Raw genomic sequence first — 24009 nt, forward strand, 5'->3', positions numbered from 1 at the left:
CTCCATCTATTCAATGGTCACACCAAGCTGCCACTGACTGCTGTGCTCAAATCCCACAGAGCCAACCCTGTCCTGGGCAGCTCAGTGACAGAGGTGACTCTGCCCCTCTGCTCTGCTCTCATGAGACCCCACCTGCAGTGCTGCATCCAGCTCTGGGGTCCTCAGGACAGGAAAGATATGGATCTATTGCAGCAGGTCTAGAGGAGGCCACCAAGATGGTCAGAAGTCTGGAACACCTGCCCTGTGAAGACAAGGCTGAGTGAGTTGGGACAGTTCAGCCTGCAGAAGAGATGGTTCTGGGGAGACCTTATAGTATTTTAGCACTTAAAGGGGGCTTATAAGAAAGATCAGAACAAACATTTTAGCAGGACCTGTTGTGGTAGGACAAAGGGTAATGTTTTTTAAGTAGAAGATGGTAGACACAGGTTAGATATAAAGAAATTCTTTACAATGAGCATGGTGAAACACTAGACCAGGCTGTCCAGAGAGATGATAGATGCCCCATCCCTGAAAACATTCAAGGTCAGTTCTGATGGGGTTCTGAGCAACCTGATCTACTTGAAGATGTCTCTGCTCATTGCAGGAGCAGAGTTGGACTAAATGACCTTTCCAACCCAAAGCATTCAATGATTCCAAGGAAATGACAAATATTTAGTTGTACTTGCAATATTTAGAACAAAGACTTTGGTGAAATTACTGCTTGTAATCACTGCTTGTTATGCTGATCCAACAAATAAAGAAAATGTAAGTGGATTAATTTGTACAGAACCCGCATTTCAGAGAGAGGATACAGCTCATTTCTGCCTCTTTACACATGGTCCCCTCACATCCTGCTGGTACAAGAAAGTGAATCTCCTGAGAGGGAAGATACCAACACATCCTAATGCTTCTAGCACATATGAGTATTAATTTTGGCACCTACAGTTTTAGCTTATAGATAGACATACTGTCAGGTCAGATAACTGGTGCTAAAAAGGGAGCAATGTATATTAGTCTGACATGGTTCCTGATTGATGTCCACCTACCAAACTAACTTCCTGAGACTACCACATGCAATAAAGAGGAAAGTAGATGTGTATTGTTAGAGAGAAAACACATTTAAGTCATGAGTTTTAGAAGTTTGGACTCATGGCTTTTCAATATTCATGAATCCCACAGCTAATACTTACTGGGCAGCTCCTTGAGCAAGGCTGCTTTTCAAGCTCTGCATAGATTTCAGCAGTAAAAAAGCAATCAATGCTTAAGAAGATGGTGTTTCCTGCCTTTCCTGGACAGTAAAAGTGATGCTCAGCAGGCTTTTCCCAGCTAACCACATACCGGGCTGCTTTCTAGGGCCCAAGGCTTGTAATTTACCAACCTTTCTGCCCTTGTCTTATTTTATTGCATTCTAGTGAATTTCATTGGAGAAAATAATATCCTATATTTGTACGTGCAGGTTTGAGTTTGAACAATAGGGTACAACATGGATAATTTTATAATTCCTATATTATTACAGACCTGGAGAGAACCAAGTCTTCAGACTTCCAGTAAGTCTTTCTTTGTTGGAAGCCAGAGGGAATTGGTATAATATGGGAAGAAATACTGTGGTTTCTTGAAACACCAAATGTTTGTTTAATCAGTTACCAGGGAGAATAAGACTCTTTCCAAGAAAGGTGCATTGTTTTTTACACAATTTGTAATAACTACCTTTCTGTTTGAGGTCCTGCATGCTTTAGCACAACTTTAAGTACATTTAGGCTTAACTGGAAAAATAAGGATTTTTTTGCTCCAGGTCACTCAATAAAGATTACACTCCTACATATTGTTCTGTGTCAAGAGTTGTATGTGCCTGCCTGCTTCACAACAGATGGCTGCATTTCAGTACTTTCATATAGAAGATGTATATGGAAGGTTGAAAAAAACATTCATTTTAATTCAAATTCTTCCAGCTGCTTGTATGCTTTAGTTCTATCCATTGAGCTTGATGTCATGCAAAAGAATTTTTTAAATAGAACTTTGCAAATTTGCTCCTGTTCATTTTGGATCAAGATTTATTTGGAATGGTTGTACAGAGAGTATAAATCAAGTATGCTTCATGTTGTAACATACCAGACATTTTTTCATGGGGCATTGCAATCTGTGAAATGCAACAAAGGATAAGATACCTTAAAATACAGACTTCTGGTTTTCAGGGTCAAAGAGCACTCACAGTTCTGAGAAGGGAGACTTAACCTCTGCTTCCAAGCTTTGAGTGAGCATTTCTCATGCTGGTTTACTTTTACAGAGCTTTCTTCTTCCCTGTATTGCAAGGATATGAGTAAGATATATCACAGATTTTTTTTTTAAATGAAATACAGAAGTAAACATATGGTTACTTAATTCACAGACATAAGAGTATTTTTTCGTGGTCTTTTAAGTCTAGATCATCGAAGTCCCTTATTGGCTTATCCAGTAAACACCGATTTAAAATGCTACTTTATGGGTTTGGCTTCAGTGATTTAGTAATTTTCCTCTGCTTTGCCCTTGTGCTCTGTGACAGAGAAGAGCTGGCCTGGCTTCCTCCGGGGTTTTGTCACCCAAGATTCATTGATGAGACACCTAAGGACTAATAAGGAAGCGATGTAAAGCCTCAAAGATAAAAAACAGAGCCAATCATGACCTAGTACATAACATGCATCCTCTGAAAAAGGTATTTTTAAGGTCGTAAAGGTCTCGCAAGGTCTTTTAAACTTTGTTTGTCTCTCCTGGTTTAGAACAGGGTGAACCGCAAACCCACTTAGAGCCGCACATCTGGGCATCAGAGATACGGCGTTTTGGCTGGTATTTATGAAGTGGTTTGTATTACTAGAGGCAAAAGCATAGAACGCTGGATAGAGGATACACTGTTTGTGAAGGGGGAAAAAGAAAATAAAATCGCGTTTGCACTACTTTCAACACATAGATCTGCCCTTCTCCGTAAATGTGACGGGGACGGAAAGGACGCCGTCCTGGATCCCCGACCCCCCTCACAGATCCTACGGCCCCGGAGAGGGCCCCGAAGGGGACCCCTGTGTCGGAAGGGCCGCTGTGGGGTCTGAGGGGGCTCTGTGAGTCTCGCTAGTGCAGACATTGCCCCCCTCCCATCCCACTCCCGCTCGGCTCGCCGTGCGGAGCCAGTCTGGCAGCGCCCCGCAGCACCGGCCCCTCACCGACTGCGGGGAGGCGGGGCCAGCAGCAGCGACAAATGAGAAGCGGCGGCTCGTTTCTGACTGACAGGTCACTCCATCCAATAGGAGCCTTCACTTGAGCAAGGCGGGGACACTTGGGGGGCTCTGCTATCCCCGCCCATTGGAAGGAGCAGGGGCGAGGCATCGCCCCTGGGCGGGGCTAAAGGCCTCGAGGGGGCGTGGTCTAGGGCGGTATATAAAGCTGGCGCGGCGCGTTTTCCCGGCTCAGTGGGCGAAGTGTTGTCGGTGGTGCGGTTTGTCGTGTTGGTCTGTACGCAGCGTCTGCCGCCGCCTAACAGTCTCTTTTATTGTGTGCGCGGCTCCCGTCTTGCCTGGGTCAGCGGCTCCCGGGGCGCGTCTCTTTCCCTTCTTTTCCCTTGTGCTCTTCCGTAGAGCGATTTGTCCGCGCCCCTTGTCCGCTGAGGGGGGCGTCCCCCCAGCCCGCGCCCCTTTTCTCCCCCTCCTGGCCGGGGGCTTGCGGCGCTTCCTTCTGGATGCGTCCCCGCAGCCCCGGGCGGGAGGCGGCCAGGGGGAAGCGCTGCCTCCGAGGATTTACCGCTGCCTGGGACTCGGACCCGCTCCTTCCCCGCGGGCGCCCCCGGCGCCCCGGCTCCGCTGCCGCTCCGGGCCACCGCCGCTGCCATGGACGAGAAGTACCTGCCCGAGCTGATGGCGGAGAAGGACTCGCTGGACCCGTCCTTCACCCACGCCTTGCGGCTCGTCAACCAAGGTGAGGAGCGGCGGGGCGGAGCGGGGCTCCTTGTCCCGCCGTGGGGACGGGCCGGAGTGAGCGGCGGCCGCCGCAGATGCTTTGCCCGAGGTTCTCCTTTCCTTATTGCACCGCCTGGAGAGGTTTGTTGTGTTCCGGCTCCCGGTGACGTTCTCGGTGTGGGGCTCACCCTTGCCTGGCACCGCCTGGGGGGGGTTTGTTGTGTTCAGGCTGTCGGTGTTTGCCGGCTCTGGGCGCCTGCCCCTGCCGGGCAGCATCGCCCGGGCAGCCGCGCACGCTGGGTGCCCGCCCGCATTGCTCCTCTTCCATTTCTATTTTCTCTGCCGTCGCTCCCTACTCGAGTTATAGATTATTCCGAGTTGAATGGCCGTGTCTGCTGTGCTCTGCTCGGGCTGCATGTCAATTAAAACCCCAGAAGGTTTTCTTATTTTACCCCGTTTGTGAACAATGAACAGCCAGCCGATTGTTTACGTGTGTGTGAGCCTTCGTAAGAACGAGCCTGCTGCCGATGGCCTTTCCTATAAACTTTGGGCTCTGCTACATTTTAGTAAACCTTTATAGAAATACAACGCATATTTTGTTTTGCAATTATATAACTCTAGATAATAAATTACTCCCATCCCTTCTGCATCTGTCAAGTCAGATGTGCTTTAAAGTGCTAGCTTTTTGTTTCAGTGATGCAGTACTGACTAGAAAAGTAATTCTGTGTGAATTAAAGTATGATTTAATGTACATTTGGACATAGTGTATAATTAGCAGGCGACTTTCAAGGACAGCTCTGGAGAGACAAATGCTTGATCTAGTGCTTAGGATGCTCAAGTGAAATAAGCTATGAACTGATCCTCTAACACACCAAAGATAGTGAGAGCCAGCGTGATTTTGGCTTAAATTGCAATGATTACAAAGCCGTGCTTGGTGTGCTTTGCATTCTATAAGAGGAACAAGTTTAAGTTGATGTGAGTTCTTCTAATATGTTGTAGATTTTGATGTGTAGTAGATGCAAATGCCTGTCTCAGAATCAGAATGAGAATTGCTGTTGTCTGAAATACTCTGGAGTTAGGGGTAGCTGTCAGTTTCAACTGAGGAATGCATATGCTAAGTGAATTGAAGGTCCATGTCCATGGCTGGTTGGTATATTGCATATTTCTCCAAACTTTGAATCTGTAAAAATGTCCCTGTTGATTGTGGGAAAAGGAGAGTTATGTTAAAAAAGCAGTTATTTGCTCTGTTTGCTGTAAATGAAAAAACTTGTAAAAATTAAACTTGATGGCTATAAATTATTGAAGTTCCTCAATAGTAGTAGGTAGTGAAGAATCTTTTTGCATGTGTAAATTATTCCAGGGAGTTACAGAACCATGTGATTTACTATTTTGTAAACAGTGTTAAAGAAAGTTAATCTGTCCTTTTGGCTGAGTTTATGATATTTTTTGAGGTTCACATTGAAATGATAAATTGGAGGATGGAAACTTTTGCCTTTCATCACGGTATCTGCATGCATATATTCAGCTCCAGAAAAAGAACCTATATTTTCAGTGTAAAAATGTAGATATATGTGCATCCAACCTCTGTAATCTAGTAGGTGTCTTGATTTTTTGTTTACTTTGAAAGTGAAGTCTTGGATTATATCTGAAGTGTTCCACACATTAGAGGTGGAGAAAAGAGAGATTGAGGGTGACTAATCAACTGGTTAACTCCAGTTTAAAATGGAAATTTGTATAATGTCTATGTATAATAGTTTAATTGTAGAATCACCAAAGAGCCAGATCAGATGAAGTCCCTGTATAATACAGATGGGAAATAGGACTTCAGGAGGGGATGTTTTACAAACCCATCCTGCCATGACATTAACTTTATCAGGGATTGTTTTTTTCTCAATTGTAGTAATTCTATGCACTTAAATGAATGACAATTATTAGTGCAAATGTATATGTAGTGGTTTTGGCTTGGATTTTGTATGCCAGGTCTACTGAGTATTTTCTATATTAGTTCATGGGGAGGTAAATGAAATAGCATGTCTAATTTTTTAACTGGGTTTATCTTTTAAGTTTAGAATGAAACAGGTTTCTAAGTTTGGCTTCTTTTGGGTATCTGTGAGCAAATGTCTTAGCAAGGGTTTTAAGTGCTTTAAATAACCAGCTTAATTATGTAATAGCATTTTGGTGTCTTAGTGGCATTAAATTTGCTATCTGTATTTACTTAAACTGAAATACTGTACATCAGCTGGCTTTCTACAGAAACTCAAGAGTAATTAGTAAGAGTTGTATGGATGAAGTAGAATCCTTTTGAGATGCTGAAGTAATTGAGGTATGTTTGCTGCTTAGACAGAAAAGCCAAATGGCTAACAAATTTCCAGTCATGTTGAAATTTGGTTTCTAGGGAAAATCCTGGGTCTAGACTTCTGAAATGTGGTAATTACAGTTTTCAAATGGAAGTGGATGAATTTGCATATTATGCTTATAGTTACGCATTATAATTTGTGTACACACAAATTACATAATTTTATATTTAAAAGGTGAAGCTTGACCTGCTTCAAGTTCCTGGGTAACATTTAAGTTAAAAAAGATCAATGTGGAAATAGCTAAGATTCTGTAAGAATATTTTCGTGGGCAGTGTTATTAATCTGTCTTTCTGAATTAAGATATGAGAGGAGTTTCTCTGCCTTGAAACCCTGTTTTGAAAGCGCTAAAATCAAATATTAGTATCCTTCAATGTTCCTGCATAGCAAGTCCTGATTTTTCTTGTTGAGAACTCTGTTCAAGGATTCGATGCCACGTTTCCTTGGGACACAAATACAATACTTATTGCTTAAATTTTTTTTAAATAGTCACTGAAACATTTAGCTGCTGCTTAAATTTTAGAGCAGTGGGAGTCTTTTCCAGTAGACTAGACTTTATCCCTTGTTCTAATTAAGAAGATGTATTTGTATACTTGAACATTAAGCCATCCTAAAAAGAGGAATTTTTTGCCCATAAACCCTTAAGCATGTTATAGATTGGAAATGGACTTATTTGCATGTGTGGTAAGATGACCATGCTACTAGGATTAATTTGCAGCTGGTATCAGACACTGGGAACTGGAATTTTGTCCAGTTATTAGTTTATAGTAAGCTCTATAAATGAGGAACCTGGGGAAAGATGGGCTTCTATGAAGAAACAAGAGCTTAGTACTTTTGTGTTTTCCTATTTTCAACTCTCATGTGCTCATCTTTATGTGAAATCTGAAAAATATTTGTCTGTGGGAGTGATGGTAGTTCTGAAATCAAGCCTTATTTCGAAGGCTGTCTTTGCAGTTGTGGTTGTTTGTAAATGTTGGTAAATGTGCAAGTGTAGTGTTGATTCTCATAACTTGGTTCATGAGCGATGCTCTAAAAATACTGAAGATCCATGACAGAAAAGTTGCTTTACCTTCTTTCACGTTTATTTATAGTAGGGATTCAAGACGAGCAGTTAGTGAATGTTGAATAAAGTATGTGAAACTGCAGATGGAAGAAGCAAACTGTAAATAAAACATGGTGATACCAGACACATTTCCAACAGGGGAGATGTGAAAATGGGTGCTTGGCAGTTGTTCGGTTTGTGTGGCTAATTAAATGTGTACATAACGAAAGTTAGAGTTACTTCCATTGCTGAAAGACAACTCTCTTGTGCAGACTGGACCTCTGGAATATTTCCTTATAAGCTCATTTTAGCTGCTTTGAGACTTGTAGTATCTGAAGTTGGCAAAGCTTCCTTTAGAATGTCGATGAGATGATGTACAGGAATACCAAGCCTTCCTATCAGTAGATGGCTGTATGTGCTAACTGTGTTGAATGGCTTCCCTGAGCCACGTGGCTAGTGGTGATCAGCAGGGGCTTGCTGTTTCTTGTGTCAATTTTGCTTGGGACTTCAGTAATCAGATATGCACCTCCCTAAATATCAGGGAAAATGGACTGTGAGGGAATGTACTCACTTTCTGCTTTGTGGAGGATATTAGTGGTCTAATTTTTTTTTTCTTTTTAGCAGAGATGGATTTGTAAAAATGGTTGAAGTAGGAGCTAAGCAATAAATTAAGGTTCCATATATATTACTGATTTTTGTTGTGGTTTAAGCTCAGTTTGCTTGGTAGGTACTGTGCAGCCACACACTGCTTTTATCCCGGTGGAATCAGGGAGAATTGAAAAAAGGTACAACTTGTGGGTTTAATGACTGAAATAAAGTAAAATATAGTAATTATACTGGAAACTAAAAAGAGGACTGAAACCCAAGAGAAACAAATCGTGCATAATACAGTTGTTTTCCATCTGCTGACTGATGCCCAGGCTGTCCCTGAGTAGCAATCAGTGGCTCTGAGTCAACTCCCCCCAGTTTATATACTGGACATCCATCCTGTGCTGTGGAATATTCCTTTGTCCAGCTCAGGTCACCTCTCCTGGCCGTGCTCCCTCTGGGCTACTTGTGCACCTGCTGCCCAGCAGAGTGAGACATTGCAAAGCCCTTGATTTAGAGCAAGCACTACTAAGTAACAACCAAAACATCACTGTGTTGTCAGCTCATACTGAATCTGAATCACAGTACTGTACCAGGCACTAGGAAGAAAATGAACTCTATCCCAGCCAAAACCAAGATAACTTTCAATAAATCTGTCTAAGCTTGTGAGGGATTTTGTGCTTTTCTTTAATTTGTCAATAATAAATGTGATTGTGGAGTGACATACCTGTGTTGTAATGTAAGTAATCAGTTTGCCACTGAAGCATCCACTTTCCTGTTTTGTGGCATGGCACAGACACATGGTGCTGCTCATTCAGTCACTAATGGTGTTGAATAACCATCAGTGTAACCCCAAACTCTCCTTTTTGTCATTATTGTATCAATCACAGAAACAATACTTGTTTCAAGTGTCCTACTCTTTGAGGATTTCAGAGCACTTCATGAAGGTTATTTTGAAAATGAGATATGGCTGTAGAAAGCTGACTGTGTTTTAAAATTACTCGGAGCATCGTATGAAATGTAGTAAGTTTTGTGCTCCTTAGATTTTTTTCAGACTGCTGGTCACTTTTAGTTGCTATTCTTAGAAGTTAACCAGAAATAAACTCTTCTGGGTTTAGTCTGATTACTAGAAGACAATAGTCTAAGCAAAATGTTTAGGTGGAATTGGATATTTTCCAGGCCAAGTGTGATGAGAAATTCAAGTGGCAGTAACAGGAATGGATATGATGTAATGGTTGCACCATGAAACTAGGAAGGCTGACTTGGGGTCTATTTCTGTTTTCTTAAAGCAGCATGAAAAGTAGTAAGTCTTGGGGGGCAGAAGGGATATTTCAGAATCTCAGCTCTCTCAGTCTCTCATCTCAGCTATCTGTATTTGGTAAAACTTCAGAAGTTCACATTTTTGTTATGGTCGCTCTTTGCTTTTACTACAGTGAAACTGTATTGGAGCAGTCAAAGGGCTTCCTAAAAGTTAGATTTCAATCTTGCTCTCTTAAAAGGCTGTGGAAGTGGTTTATCAGATATTCCAGTCATGTTAACAGGGCTTCTGCAAAATGCAGCTGAAGATAATCATACTTTCTTCACCCCTGGGCTCATATGTTCTGAAGCCTGACTGAGCCGAGAGCCACTCACTGCAATCACAGTTAGTGTAAGACTGACTCCTAATTCACTTGCACACTCACTTTGGCAGTCAATGAGAGAGATTGAATTTAAAGGTTTCAAATGCAGGCTGACATGGTTTGTCACTTTCAATCCTTTTTGACACCAGCCATGCAAATTAAAGCTGTAACCTTCTGAGTACTTATTTACTGGGGAAATCAGAAAGAAGGTCACAGCACTGTTCCTCTGGCCTGTGGCTTGTTTGACTTTTCTTGCATATACTTAAAATCTATATATGCGACCTTTCTGCCCTCTGACTTCAAGTATAATTAAGAAACAAAAGAATTTAGGATGCACTTTTGTTTGAAAGAATCAGGTATCAAAGTTCAGAGTTGAGAAGAGTCTGTAAAGTATTTAGTGTGGTACTGCATGACTTTTTAATTAGTATTTAGCAGGGTTCAGTAAAAAGCATGTTTAAATAGATTAACTGGTAACTGACACACCTAATATTTTATGGTGAATTAACTGACTGTTCTTAGCTGAGCTCTGCAGGAATCTTGCAAGCTTAATGTTTACATTATTAATACTGTTTTTCAAATAGAAGATAACAAAGGACAGGGCTTCTATACTGGGCATATGGAATATCTTGATAAAGCGGAGTTGTCTATCTCTGGGTCCTGGGAAGGCAAGTCTCACCCATGCCATGGGAACTGTTCGATAGGGGTGGTGATAGTTCTGGGAATTATTTTAGAGCCATGTATTTCTAGCCAAGTGTGATTTTTTTCCAAGTGTAGCAGTAGCTAGAAAATGAATATCTTTATGGCCTTAAGCTAAGGCCATAAGGGGCATATGGACTTGGGAATTTAATTTTCGTCTGACATTCAAGTAAATTAGAAGTCCATATGTCTTAATCTTTGAGGAAATCATGGAAAAATACAATGCTTTGCAAGTTTGAGAAGGTCTGTAGGCCTCTTGCTAGTCTGATTGGTGTGTGAAAGGGATCTTTGACCTGTGCTTTGAGAGCCTGACTGCCTTCAGGAGTGAATAAAGGTGCAAAGAGGCCCTGAAAGCTGATGGTGAAATGTCTGGCCAAGAAGTGAAATGAAAAAATGCACAACTCTTTAACGATAGATGATTAACTCTTAAACCAGATAAAAGGACTGGTAGATTTTGTGTGTCTTGACATCTTTGCCTCAGAATGAGTTGCATTTATGGATATTTGATCCCTGCTAAATTAAGCTCTTTGAACTGTCAATGACTTGGGCTGTACAGTAGCTGCAGGTAGGCTGTTTATGCCAAGGAGCAAATCAAAGAGCAGTAACTGGAGAGAGAGCATGAAGAAGCATTGTTAGACTGACTGATGTATTTTGTACCTCCACAGCTGAGCAGTGCATGTTTTATTCTTTGTGTGTTTATCCTATCTTAAAATTTTCCTTTGCCTAAACTTGCCTTTGTCATATTTATCACTTATGGTTCTTTTATGTTGTGTTGTTGTTTTTCAGCATTTTTCCTTATTGTCAAGGCAAACTTATTAAGAAACTAGGCAGTTAAATGGATTTCCTTTCTGTTTTCCATCTCCAGTTGCTATTTGCTGGATGCCTTTCATTTCTTATTTGAATGTGTTTATCAGACTTTTGGCTGCAGATAGCAACACAACTTCAGCAAAGTTGCAAGGCAGCAAAAAAATGTCAGTTTAATTCTTGTAGATGGTAAATCTTTCACTTTTTTGGCTTGTATAGGTGTTCTTTTATAGGTCTTTATTTTCTAGGAAGAATTTGTTGACAAAGTAATTGGAAACCTAAAAGATTAGAAATCATTTCGGTAAACCCATTGTATTTGATCCAACAGAAAATTTGTTATAACAGCTGCTGCTGTACTGATCTTGGTATAATACAGTGTCAGTGAAAACCTGAAGTTGCAAATCCTTTGAGGATTTACTGATTTTCTTTGGCTTTAATAATCCATCAGGATTGTTCAAAATGAGCAGTCTGAGTAAGATGCCTTTATGTGGACAAGACAAAGAGTATAGGAAAGTGTCTTAAGTACTGTGTGCAGTTTCAGACCCAAAATATAAATCACAATATAGCAAAGATGTAACACTAGTAAAGGGTGTTCAGAGGAGGACTATGAAGATGAGTGGTCTGGAGGAGAAGCCATCTGAGATGTGGCTGAGGTCACTTGGTCTGTTCAGCCTGGAGAAGAAGGGACTGAGGGGAGACCTCATTGCAGTCTGCAACATCCTCATGAGGGGAAAAGGAGGGGCTGGCACTGATCTCTTCTCTCTGGGGTCCAGTGACAGGACCTGAGGGAAAGGCCTGAAACTCTGTTAGGGGAGGTTTAGGTTGGATATTGAGAAAATGTTCTTCACCCAGAGGGAGTTTGGGCGCTGGAACAGGTTCCCCAGGGAAGTGGTCACAGCACCAAGCCTGACAGAGCTCAAGAAATACTTGAACAAAGCTTTCAGCCACATAGTGGGATTCTTGAGCTGGTCTTGTGCAGGGCCAGCAGTTGGACTTCAGTCCTTGTGGGTCCCTTCCAAGTCAGGATATTCTATGATTCTTTAAATTGCTTCTGCTCTCACTGCTGCTGCATTTGTTGAATGCTTGGAGAAGAAATGTGTCTGTAGCCTTTTATTGCCTCAAACCATTCAGTAGCAGTACTCTGGGAAGCAGATGTGTTTGAAAGCAAAAGGTTTTAGATGTTGTCAGCCAATTTTTCCTACTGCTTTGGGATAAAAATGATGATTTTTCAGATGTAGAAATGGAAGGACTGCTTCTAATGTGGTCATTCTTCCTTTCATGCATCTTTTTCTGTTTGCTGGTAGTGGACAAAGGTTTTTGTTACTGGCTCATTTTGATCCATGTCCTAATTAACTAGAGGTGGTCAATACCAATCCTGATGTGCCCCTGGTAAGAAGCCCAGTTTCTGCTCCCTGCAGTATTTGGGGGTTAAGGAGATTTTTGTTGCCTTTCTTCTGCTGTTAAGCAGAAACGTTGTGGTGCCCTCTATGCTGACTTCAGTGATACAGCTCCATGGGGCAAAGCAGTGAAGTAAAAAAAAATCACCCTTTCTTTCTCTGTCCACCTCCAGGCTAATGCTAAATGATAAATTTCACTTCTGTTAAAGGGAAAGGCACTATGGTTTTCATATCTCTTTGGTTATTTGACATTTTATGGTGTTGAACTATACCCCATCTCCCTTCCTGAGCTTGAAGGAAAGCAGATTTTTCTCAACTATAGAAGCACAGTTTGAGTATCATGTCCTTGATCCATTTGTAGAGTCATGAAAGTTCAGAAAGCATTTTTTCACTTTATTAAGTATCCAACTGCTTCATGACCACTTCCAGCCTATTATTTTAGGCTCAAGAAGTCCTAATTTTGAAGAAACTTGCTCACAGATCAGTTTTCTGCCTTCCTTTAAAGGATTCCCCAAAATCTTTGTGGTAGTTGGAGAGGTTTCTCAGAGGAAAAGTGTTTGTTCTTAATGATTGTTTCAGTTTCTCCATTTAAAGCCTGGTGTGTCTGGAGGAGCTAAGGTGTTTCACAGCAGATGGGCTGCAGTGATACCTTTAGCCCTTGTTAACTCTTGTTCCCTATGTAGAGTTATCCCAGTAATATCCTAGGCTGGACAGTCTGCAAGGTGAAATGCAGCACCTTGGTACTAGATCTTAAACACTGGAAAAGGCTCTTGTGGTCCAATTTGTCTTGTGTTACACAGATTAGTCTTAAAGATTCTTTTTGCTTATCATATACCCTTGACCTTTTTATTACACCATGCATCCATGGTCTGGAAAAGTGATTAGGTTTTTATTGGCCTACTGTATAAAAGCATACAACGAAAGATTTACCATGTTTTTAAGGCTTGCTTTATCTGTTCTTTAGACCCTTTTGTTTCTGCAGACCCCTGAGTCTTCACAGAAGCCTGTTAATACCATGTGAAACAAATGCTGGGAATGATATAAGTGTAGTCATAAAGTGCTTGTGAGAGATGTGGTAGTTTTGGCCAGGGTTAATTTTTTTTCCCGGTAGCCAGTGTGGGGTTGTTTTGGATTTGTGATGAAAACAGTGTTGATAACACAGGGATGTTTTCATTACTGCTTAGCAGAGCTTACACAGAGGCCTTTTCTGCTCATTCAAGGCCTTTTCTGCTCCTCACCCGGCTGGCGAGGAGGCTGGGGGGGAACAAGGAGTGAGGTAAGACACAGCTGGGACAGCTGACCCCAGGACCCAAGAGATGTTCCAGACCGTATGGCATCGTGCCCAGCATATAAAGCTGGGGGGAAGAAGGAAGAGAGAAGTTTGGAGCAATGGTGTTTGCTTTCCCAAGTCACCATTATGTGTGATGGAGCCCTGCTTTCCTGGGAATGCCTGAGCACCTGCCTGGCCATGGCAAGGGGTGGATGAGTTGTTTTGCTTTGCTCATGTGCATGGATTTTGCTTTACCTACTATTAAACTGTCTTTATCTCGACCCATATAGTGTATTGTCTTTACCCTTGTGATTTTCTCCCCATCCTCTTGAGGTGAAGGGAGCACATATGTGGGGCTTAGCTGCTAGCTGGGGCTAAACCATGAGAGAGGATTAGTGACCTCTGAAGAATTTTTCCAGCCTTATATCATCTGTGAATTTTAGGATCTTGGGCGATTGCGAACTATTAATATGAGCACACTTTGGAAAGAGCAGAAGCATTCCAGTGGGTTTTCCTACAAGATTCTAATACGGCACCTTACATGTAGTGATGCAGAGCTATTGAAGATGCAGCTTTTGTAGAACGATTTTTGAATGCATCTTTGCCAGGCAACTCCATTACGATTAAGGCACTAGTTACTAGAGAAGGCATTGTCTATGTTTCATTTTTGGGAGAGCCGTTTCGGGAATTATTTCTGGAGCGGTGCCAGGAGGGGGCGACAGCGGCCTGGCCCTGCGGGGCTGCCGGGATCGGGTGGGATCCCCCGGAGAGGCGGGATCGGGGCTGTGGGATCGGCTGTGATCCCCAGGAGGTCCGGGAATCGGGGCTGTGGGTGGGCTGTGATCCCCGGGAGGGCCGGGATCGAGGCTGTGGGATCAGGTGTGATCGCCGGGAGAGCCGGGATCGGGACTGTACGAATGAGTGTGATCTCCCGGAGAGCCGGGATCAGGGCTCTAGAATCGGGTGTGATCCCCGGGAGAGCGGGAATCGGGGCTGTAGGATCGGGTGTGATCCCCCAGGAGAGCCGGGAATGGGTCTGATCCCCTGGAGAGCTGGATCGGTGCTGTGGAATCGGATGTGATCCCCCGGGAGAGGCGGGACTGGGGCTCCCAGGATCGGGTGTGAGCCCCTCGGGAGGTCCGGGCTCGGGTGTCATCCCCCCGGGGGAGCCGGGATCGGGTGCCAGCCCCTCTGGAGAGCGGGATCGGGGCTGTAGGAACGGGTGTGATCCCCGGGAGAGGCGGGATTGGGATCGGGTGCCAGCCCCTCGGGAGGGCGGGTTCGGGGCCTGGCGGGTGCCGGTGCCATCGGTGTTCGTCTGTCGCAGCAGCTCTCGCAGCCAGATGTGTCCTGTCTGTCCCTGTCCTGCTGTAACCCCAGCCCCTGCGAGGGAATGGGGGCGGGAATCGGAAGAGTAAAAACTACAAAACTCTGGGCTGAGAGAGGATACTTTTATAAGCGAGGTACAAGATGCGCACGCAAGCAGATGAAAACAAGGAGTCTATTCTCTGCTTCCCATGAGCTGGCAGGTGTTCAGCCATCTCCAGGAAGGCAGGATTCCATCACACCTGACTGTGGCTCCAGGAGACAAATGTTTCCACCTGAAACATCCTCCCCCTTCCTTATTCCTCCCACTCCAAGTGTTCACCACTTCCTTCTGCCCCTCTCTTTATATATTGATGATGACACCATATCGTACACAGGTATGGTTTTAAACTAGAGGAGGAGAAATTTGGATTATATATTAGGAAGAAATTCTTCTCTGTGTGCTGAGGCACTGGTATAGGTTGCCCAGAGAAGCTGTGGAAGCCCCATCCCTTGGAGTGTGTTCCAGGTCAGGTTGGATGGGGCTCTGAGCAGCCTGGTCTCAGGAAGATGTCCTTGCCCATGGCAGGGGGTATGGAACTAGATGAAATTATGGTCACTTCCACCCCAAACCCTTCTATGATCTGAAGTAGCTTTGACCTGTGTTGCTTTCTTCATGTATGCTTGAGCTATTAAGACTGCCATCAGTCCAATTTGAAAAATCTTGAATAAAATTTTAAAAGAAACTTTTCCAGACTGCTAAATTTTAAGCTCTTAAAATATTCCTTTATTATCAGCTGATTAAATGGAGAGTACAGGGAAATTACCATGATGGTATTTATAAATTATTTATTTATAGATGCACTTATATAGTTTCCAGACCTGAAATAATAGGCCTTGTTTGAAACCCTAAGTAACAGTTCACATAGTTCAGTATAACATTAATTAAAAATGCTGGTGTGTATTTCATTACCACAGAGGTGGCAAGTAGCTGGCTGTGGGATCAGGTCTATAAAGAACTCTAAGCGAATTATCCTTTAGATTAATGCCCTGATAGTGGGAAATGGATGTAATTTACTTTATTAACTTTTAGATTATAGTTTAGACTTCACCGATGTGCTGAGCATTGGGCTAACATAATGTATTTTCTGCCTCTGAGTGGGTTGTAGCTCCTGAAGGTACCAATCCCTTATTCCTGTTCCTGTGTTCAAAGCAATGACCAAAGCTTCCAGTGACTGCCTGGGCTAGGAGGCTGCTTGCTCTGATGCCTTGCATGAGACTGATGCTGAGTATTTATTTAGGTACTCTAGGCAATAGCTGAAGTACTCAACTTGCTGGATAGCCTCCTGCTTGGTAATTTTTCTGGGGAAAGCAGTGAAATAGATAGGAAAAAAAAAACCTGAATCAAAAGTACTTTTTTTTCCCCCACTTGGATAAAGTATAAGGTAAAACTGTAGGTTTAATTTTTTGCTGTTATGTCAGACTATTTTGCTGAACTTTGTATTATTGCACTAGAGTAGTAGTAACTGGCTAGAGCTCAACCCTGTAGCTTGTATTTCAGTAAGTGTTTTAGCGCTGACTTCATTATTTCTAAGTCTGTGCAAATGATGCTAATCACATAAGTATGTCTTGTCAGCATCTGTATGAGGTATTTTTTGGCTTCTCGTTTGGAAAGATTTCATTGCTGTTATCAAAGGTGAGATTTGAAACTTTTCTGCAGAGTCATTGGAAAAGAGCTGAGTGGAGGGAATGCAGAAAGCAAATGTAGTTCCTTTATTCAGTTTGGTGCCTTAAACATGGCTGTGCATACTGTTAGTAATGGATGTCAAGCTGTGCTGTAATAAAACAAATGTTAGCATTATTTTTCTTTCATTTTATTGATGACTAATCAGCTGTTTGAGCTGTATCAATAATAGTCAATAAACTTTTTGTAATAACACCTTTTCCCCTTACAGTACTTCATCCTCGAAACAGCCATCCTGACATGGGAGAAATTTTACATGTACCTAATTGAAATCCTAACAGAATGGTGAATTCAATTTCAATTTAAGCCACAAAAATGAAGAAATAAGAGCAGATGGCCCCTTCAGAAAAATAGATTAAACAGAATAGATATTCCTGGCCAGCTACATAGTTAATCTCATGCTTCTTGTCAAGGGGTACTGCCAATATATAGTTATTATGCAGGGATAAAGTCAAAGCTGTATGAATTTAGTGATAAAAGCTTTCTTGTATTCCCAGCTCTTTCTGATAATTTAGTGTTATGTTCATATTTTTAAAGTTACAGTTATAGCAAGTATCAGTAGTAATCTATTAAATTAGTTGTGTCTTGCTTTAGAAAGGGATCTGTCAAAAAGAGCAGCTCTGGGAATGTAGCTCCATTTATGATCTATGAAAATTCATGGTAGCATTTCTGGTATTTTCTGGCTCTGTGACACACTGATGATTGAGTCTTTAAACCTACATGTCAGATTTGGTAGAGGGATTTGTGAGTGTGTCTCTCCTGTTGGCATGAGAAAGAGTTTTTATTCCCTGTGGTTGTGTTCTTTTCAGACCTATTAGTGGACAGTCAGATTTTTGGTTTCAGTGAAGCACCAACACATTCCAGCCCCTTTAGGTGGTTATTCTGTATGTGACTGGACATGTTATTCCTGCCCTTGCTCTAAGGTCAATGAATGGAGAGGGGGAAGTGAGATTGGAAACTCAGGAACACATGACCTTTTCTCTAGGAAGACTTCAGGGGTGCACCCATTGCAACTGAGTTTCTTCCCAAATTCTCTTTTTTTCTTTGTTTCTCTCAAGTAGCAAGGAGCAATAGAAAAGTCTACCCTTTTAATTGGTTATTGCTGTCTCAGCTGTCCTTCATCTTTTAGGTACCCAGACTCTAAATTTCTTAAGCTATTGTATTTTTTAAAAATTCATTCTCTTTGTCCTCTGCCACATCTAGAAGATAACTTCATTCTGTGCTTTTGGAAAATGAGCATCAACATTTTCTTTCCCATATAAAAGCAATTTAAGCATCACTGAATCAAGAAGTAATGGCACCTCAGGTAGTTTGCGTTGGCACTTTTCTTATTGTTTCTTGGCAGACAGAAGTGATGAAGGAGCAGAAACTTGAATATATGGGCCTGTGAAAGCAGGTGGGGGACAGGCAGGGCAGGTGTCTGGTTAGAAGCAGCTTCTGCAGGTTCCCAGCATGACTGTTAAAAATATGACTGGTTTTGTTTTTGCTGTCTCACCTTGAATGTAGGTGAACTTCCCTGGCTGTGAATTGTTCTACTGCACTTAAAGGTGTCAGCTGTTTTGTGCCTGTGACACTTTGTAGTAGTTGATTTTCATTGTATAATCTGTAGAAATGTACTGAAATATGCTATTTAAACTATTGAATATAGGAATTACTCCCCTAAGAACCCACGTGCTCATTACTGGGAGAAAGTGTTCAGTGAAAGTTTGCATTCTGAAATTAGCTGGATGAAAACTAAAACAGTAACATGTCTAAAGTTAATTTATCAAATAACTTCATGACATAATTTGGCTGCAGTAAAACTCTGGCATCACATTTTAGATTTCTATATAAGCATTTGATTTTAAACTGTCTTCAAAACAAACCATTAAGACAAATGAATTTGCAATGTCTTGACTGCTGAGTCGTTGCACAGAACATGCAGTTTTCCTGATTCTTACAGTTATACCATAACCATGTCTGTTGGAAAGAAACTTAGACCTTTAAAAATACTTTTTACTGAAGAAAGATGCTTTTTGTAAACAAATTTACTAGGTCAAATATAACTTAACCAGAGCTAACTGCTTAGTTACATTAAAGGTAAACATGAAGATAATTTCTTTAGAGAAAGATTTTGAGTCAGAACTGTTTCTTACCACAAGTAAACCCACACCATAATTGCTACTAAAACTGTAGTGTATTTTAGCTTTGTAAGGTGTGTTTCAGCAAAAGCTTACTGGCATAATTTGGTAGTTACTTCAGATATTTATGCAGGTATAAAACATGGTTTGTTTCAGATTTTCTTAAATTTGGAAAGATGCATAATGTTCTACTAGGTCAATGCTAGAAATACTAGTTTAAGAAAAAAAAAACACCTTTTCTTCACAGATGCCATGAAAGTTGGAAGATTGCCTTCCTCAGGGAAGGTGCTGCATGGACAGGCACATGGTCCTACAGAGGCAGAGATTTATTGCAGCTGTAGATGTGGCTGCTTTCCTGCAAAGACTGGTCTGTTGAAAGATCTTTGGTCCTTTCCTTAAGATCTGCAGCTGGATTGAGTCCCTAAGATGGACTTTCAAGTTTTATAACACTTATAGGGGAGTCTGATCTTGTTCTACAATTCTGCAAAGTGATTCAAGTGATTTCATGAAAATAAGTTTAATAGCATAATATTTGGAAAAAAAATTTGAATGTGGCAGCAATATGCATTATTCTGTGTAATATGTCTTCATACACAGAAAATAATTTGGATTTGTCTGCTATTGAGCACGTGAAAGGGATTGTAATTAATGTTTTCCCTCTGCTAGTTAATATTTAACTTGGATGTTTGAAGTTTTTAACATCCAATTTATGTTGAAGCTCATACAAAAAATTACCACACAAATTTCTTTAAGCTGCACCTTCCCGTAGGAGAGTAGATGTGCAAGCTGCCTTTTCCTGCCAAGTTACATTACTGCAGCCCAGGACTGTATTGGGTGACGAAAAATAAAAGTACTGCCTACAATAATTTTGTCAAAAGTGGTTCTTTACCTCTTTTATCTGCTGGCAGTGGAAGTCATGACCTTCTGAAGGAACCATGAAATGGTTTGGGTTGGAAGGACCTTAAAGGTCATCTGGTTATAATCCCTCCTGCCATGGGCAAGGACACCTTCCACATACAAGGACCAGCTTGTTTAAAGCCCAAAGCCCATCCAACCTGGCTTTGAGGTTAGAGAATGAGGGTTGTGTTAACCTAATCCAGGAAGGTGTGTTGGAATTAGCCCCTTCTCTTTTACATGTGCCAACTACAGTCCGTGGGTTTGTTTCCTACATCTGTGGGTCAGAATGCACAAATTCTTTAGGATGCTTTTGGCTGTTAACCTTTTTCATAAATATTATGAAAGCATTTTTAAAATTTGTGATTTTTTTTGTTGTTTTGCAGAGTAAAATATGCAACTCATCTATTTTATAACCCAAGACATAGACATGTTTTTGTGGTTTTGTGTTCTTTCTATACAAGATTACTTTTTCACAGCTTACTTTCACATCAATAGTTTGTGCTTTAGTGAACAAAGTTTCAGACATGTAATTTCTCAGGATTCTGAGAAATTTACATCAAAGGAGCAGGAAGCTTGTGTTAAAATCAGCAGTATGAGAAAATTACAAACAGTAGGTTGAAATAAGATTATACATGAAGATTACTCCAGCCTATACTGTTTTCAGTGGTTCATCTTTTAGAGGCTCTAAGCAGTGATTGCATTCACTTTCTGAGTTCACTCAATTACTGCAATGCCACTGAATATATAGGTATTTTTTATCAATTCTGTAGTAAAGTTGAGGTTATACTTGTTGGTAGAGTTATGTAGGATCAGTGGGTGTGAGTTTAAGTCATAGCAGTGTCTGGTGCTAACTCTGAATTTCACTGAATTAAATATAAGAATTTAAAAGCACTACAGATACTTGCAATAGCTTTATCTCTGTTCCTTTCCCTAACCTTGTGTGAAATATGGACAGTGACAAGTTTTTATTGGACAGAAAATGCATTTTTGACAATATTGCATTCTGGGAAGGAAGCAGTGGGAAGAGCTGCATGCTGTGTGTATTTTCAGCCATGCACAATGGAGAGGGAAAACAATGGGCTGCTGTACCGTGGGTCTGTCCATATCTGTTTCTCTGGACTGTTTTAGCATTTCTATGATGAACAAATAACATTGATTTCTACCATGCTTTCAGGTAACAAATCATGGCTTTCTATGTTCCAGTATGTCATGAGAAATAAATCTTGGGCTGGGGTAAGGATTTATTAGAACTAGTGGTTTTTTTAAATACCAAAAATGGAACAAATCTTTCCTCCAAAAAGTAATTTCAAAACTCTTCAACAAAACAGCAGAAATTAAGACACTTGCTAAAACTTGCATGGGAGGAAGGATCACCACTTCCACAGTGCTGGCAGCGCTGTTCTGGTGCAGCCCAGGTGCTGGTGGCCTTTGCAAGTGCGCCTTCCTGGCTGGTGCTCAGCTTGTTTGAGCTTCAGGTCCTCTTCTGCAAAGCTTCTTCTGGTGTTTGGTTTCCAGGCATGGGGTTCTCTTGCATGGGGTTGTTCCTCCACAGGCACAGGACTTTGCCCTTCCCTTTGAGCTGCGTAGGATTGCTGCCTATTCCTCCACCTCTTCCAGGCACTCTTGAGTGTCATCACAGCCCTCTGGTGTTGGGATCACTCCTGGTTTTCTGTTGTGTAAAGCTGCTGAAACTGCACTCTGTGCCATCAGCCAGGTCACTGATGAACATGTTAAATATCATTGACCCTCAGAGCTCACCACTGCTGTCTGGCCTCTGGCTGGCCTGGTTGTGATGCCCCTGTCAGAGTCCTTTGAGCCAGGCAGGTCAGTTTTCAGTTCTCAGTCTGCCTCATGTCTCTGTCCTGTGCCTCATCAGTCCACTTGAGGGGTGTGGGAAGCCTATCAAAAGCCCTACTAAGATGAGGTGGACACATCAGCTCTTGTCTCATCTCACATTGTTCATAGTGTTGTTTAGTGCACATGACTTCCCTGCCATAAATACGTGCAAACTGCTCTCATCTTGGCCTTCTGTGCTTGGAAATGGTTTTCAAGAGCTGTTTACTACATCAGCTTCCAAGAGATCAAGGTGAGTCTTACCTTACTGTGGTGTCCCAGATCCTCCTCTCTGCTCTTGAAGATAGGACTGCTTTGCCTCAGGCATCAGTGACATTCCCTGATGACCATGACCTTACAAAGCAGTGGCCTGTTGATGGCATCAGCCAGACCGCTCAGTATTTGGGCATGTTTCCTGAAACTTCTGCTGTAGTGATGGTTTCGAGTAAATCGTGACTTACGGAAGCTGTAAGTTGTGTTTTACTGATATTTATCAGTGGGATATGACACGTTCCTGAATTAAGGATTGCCAGAGTGTGAGGCTCTACCCTGGCCTTCTGTCATTGAGATGGAGGCTCCTGGCAAAGCTCTAGTTGCTTAAAAATGATTTTTAGAGAAGTAGAAGATAACACTTCTTGGTCTTGCTGATGGCTACATAAGTCTTGCATAATGCTAAGTAAACAGCTGTACACTTGTGTAACTATCAATCATACAAAACACTGGTATCACTATAGGACACGAAAGAACACAAGCACACACTACTGTTCTCAAGGTGAGGAAAAAAGGGCAGTTTATTTTCTGACTCTTAACATTTATAGTTTTCTAAAAGTGACAGCGGATTGGAGGGTGGCAGTGATACCTCTCCAATGACACTGGTCAAACTAACAGTTCATCAACTCTCTCTTCTTCTATAAGGGAATACAAAACAATGAGTTATTTACCGAAAGTGTGTGAGAAAGTTCACTGCAAGAATGTCAACGTCAGAAGGCTTAGAAAATCTTAAAAAACCAGGGTGACACACACGGATGTGTTTTGTTAGCATAGCTATCTTCTGGTATTAAATATGGCTTGTTTGAATCTGCTGGCAGATTTTTAGACTGCAGTCTTTGTCAGTGCCTTAAAGTGTGGTCTTAATAGTGCTCAAGTCAATCTGTTTCAAGGGTCAACAACTGGATGTGCTATGGCTACTACTTCACCTTGGCAATAGTTTAAAATGTGATATTTGCGTATTGAGAGCTCCAGGTTGTGTCCATTTTTCAGCTGAGATCTGATTTACACCTTTTCTTGAAAGTTGTCAGAGGAGTCACAGAAAGTTTGTAGTACTCTGCAGTGCTACATACATGATAAGGAAGATTATAGACCCTTCTTGATGTCTCACCAAAATGTCAAGTGAAATCTTGTGTAAGAGCTACCTGGCTGTGTTCAGATGCTGAAATGAAAAAGGGGGAACAGCTGCTTATAAGGACTCTTGATACAGAATATTAATTTCATTTTGCCTGGGTCCTATGCACCAAGTAGTGTTAAGATGCTCTGAACATTGGATTTTATTTTTAAGTTAAAGAACAAATGAGTTGACTTTTTGTGGTTGGTGAATGCCGAACCTTGCAAATTTAGAAATATTCATGCTTAAAGAAAGATCTGCAGTAGTTTAATGTACAGGAGGTACAGTGGGTAAATCATGCAGCTGATTTTAGCATTTTGTTACAAGTTGTCTTCTCATGAGATAAATAATTTTCAGTGGAGTAGGTTGAGGATATGGGACTGATGTCTACATCTTGTTTTCTTCCTGAGCAAGACTGATTAAACATCTGTTAATACCTTATAGATGATTTTGACAGTTCCTACTGTGGTACTTCCTCCCTTACTGCTAATATTAATCAACTCAAACAGATTTTAGTGGAGTCATTTTTGATGTGAAGGTAATAGGTGTTCATTTAGTTTTGAATTGCTTAAATAAAAAAGGCGCCTTCAAAATATTTGTCATATTGGTGACTGAAATGTATTTTCAGATCAGTGCAGATAGTAGTACCTAGACTGTAAAATAGAACTTATAATGCCTGTGAATGCAATTTAAATAAAGATTGGTTTGAGTCCTTCAACAGGGATATTATTATTATTAATTTGAGGATTCTGAATGCTGTAGACATCATTCTGGCATGAACTGCTTATTTTATTGTAAATTGAAATTAGATTCATTGTCAGTTGCTTTTACAAAATTAAGGTGACATATGAAAGACAGTTATTTGGAATTCAACTATTGTAATAATGAGCATTAGTTGAAACAAATTAGTGTGGTTTTTTATGCACAATTCATACTCTTAATGCATTACTTTCTCTGCCAGTTCAGAATTAGGACCTATTATAGATGCAAAACTTGCGATTTTTGAAAGGACTTTTTAAAGGATTAAAATGTTGGCTGAGGAGATTAGGTGAAGTTTTCTGAG

At 41.4% G+C, this 24009-nt stretch overlaps 1 protein-coding gene across 1 annotated transcript in view; it reads left to right on the plus strand.

Annotated features, from left to right (window-relative positions):
* The first annotated feature begins 3419 nt into the window (after positions 1-3419).
* KHDRBS3 (KH RNA binding domain containing, signal transduction associated 3) overlaps positions 3420-24009 on the plus strand; it is an 88759-nt gene continuing 68169 nt past the window's right edge. Inside the window, exon 1 of the mRNA XM_030965945.1 lies at positions 3420-3915. Within this exon, the coding sequence (XP_030821805.1) occupies positions 3828-3915 (88 nt within the window). The 5' untranslated portion in view covers positions 3420-3827. The remainder of the gene's footprint in view (positions 3916-24009) is intronic.

The sequence above is a fragment of the Camarhynchus parvulus genome, chromosome 2 (assembly GCF_901933205.1).
Source record: "Camarhynchus parvulus chromosome 2, STF_HiC, whole genome shotgun sequence".
NCBI classification, from domain to species: domain Eukaryota; kingdom Metazoa; phylum Chordata; class Aves; order Passeriformes; family Thraupidae; genus Camarhynchus; species Camarhynchus parvulus.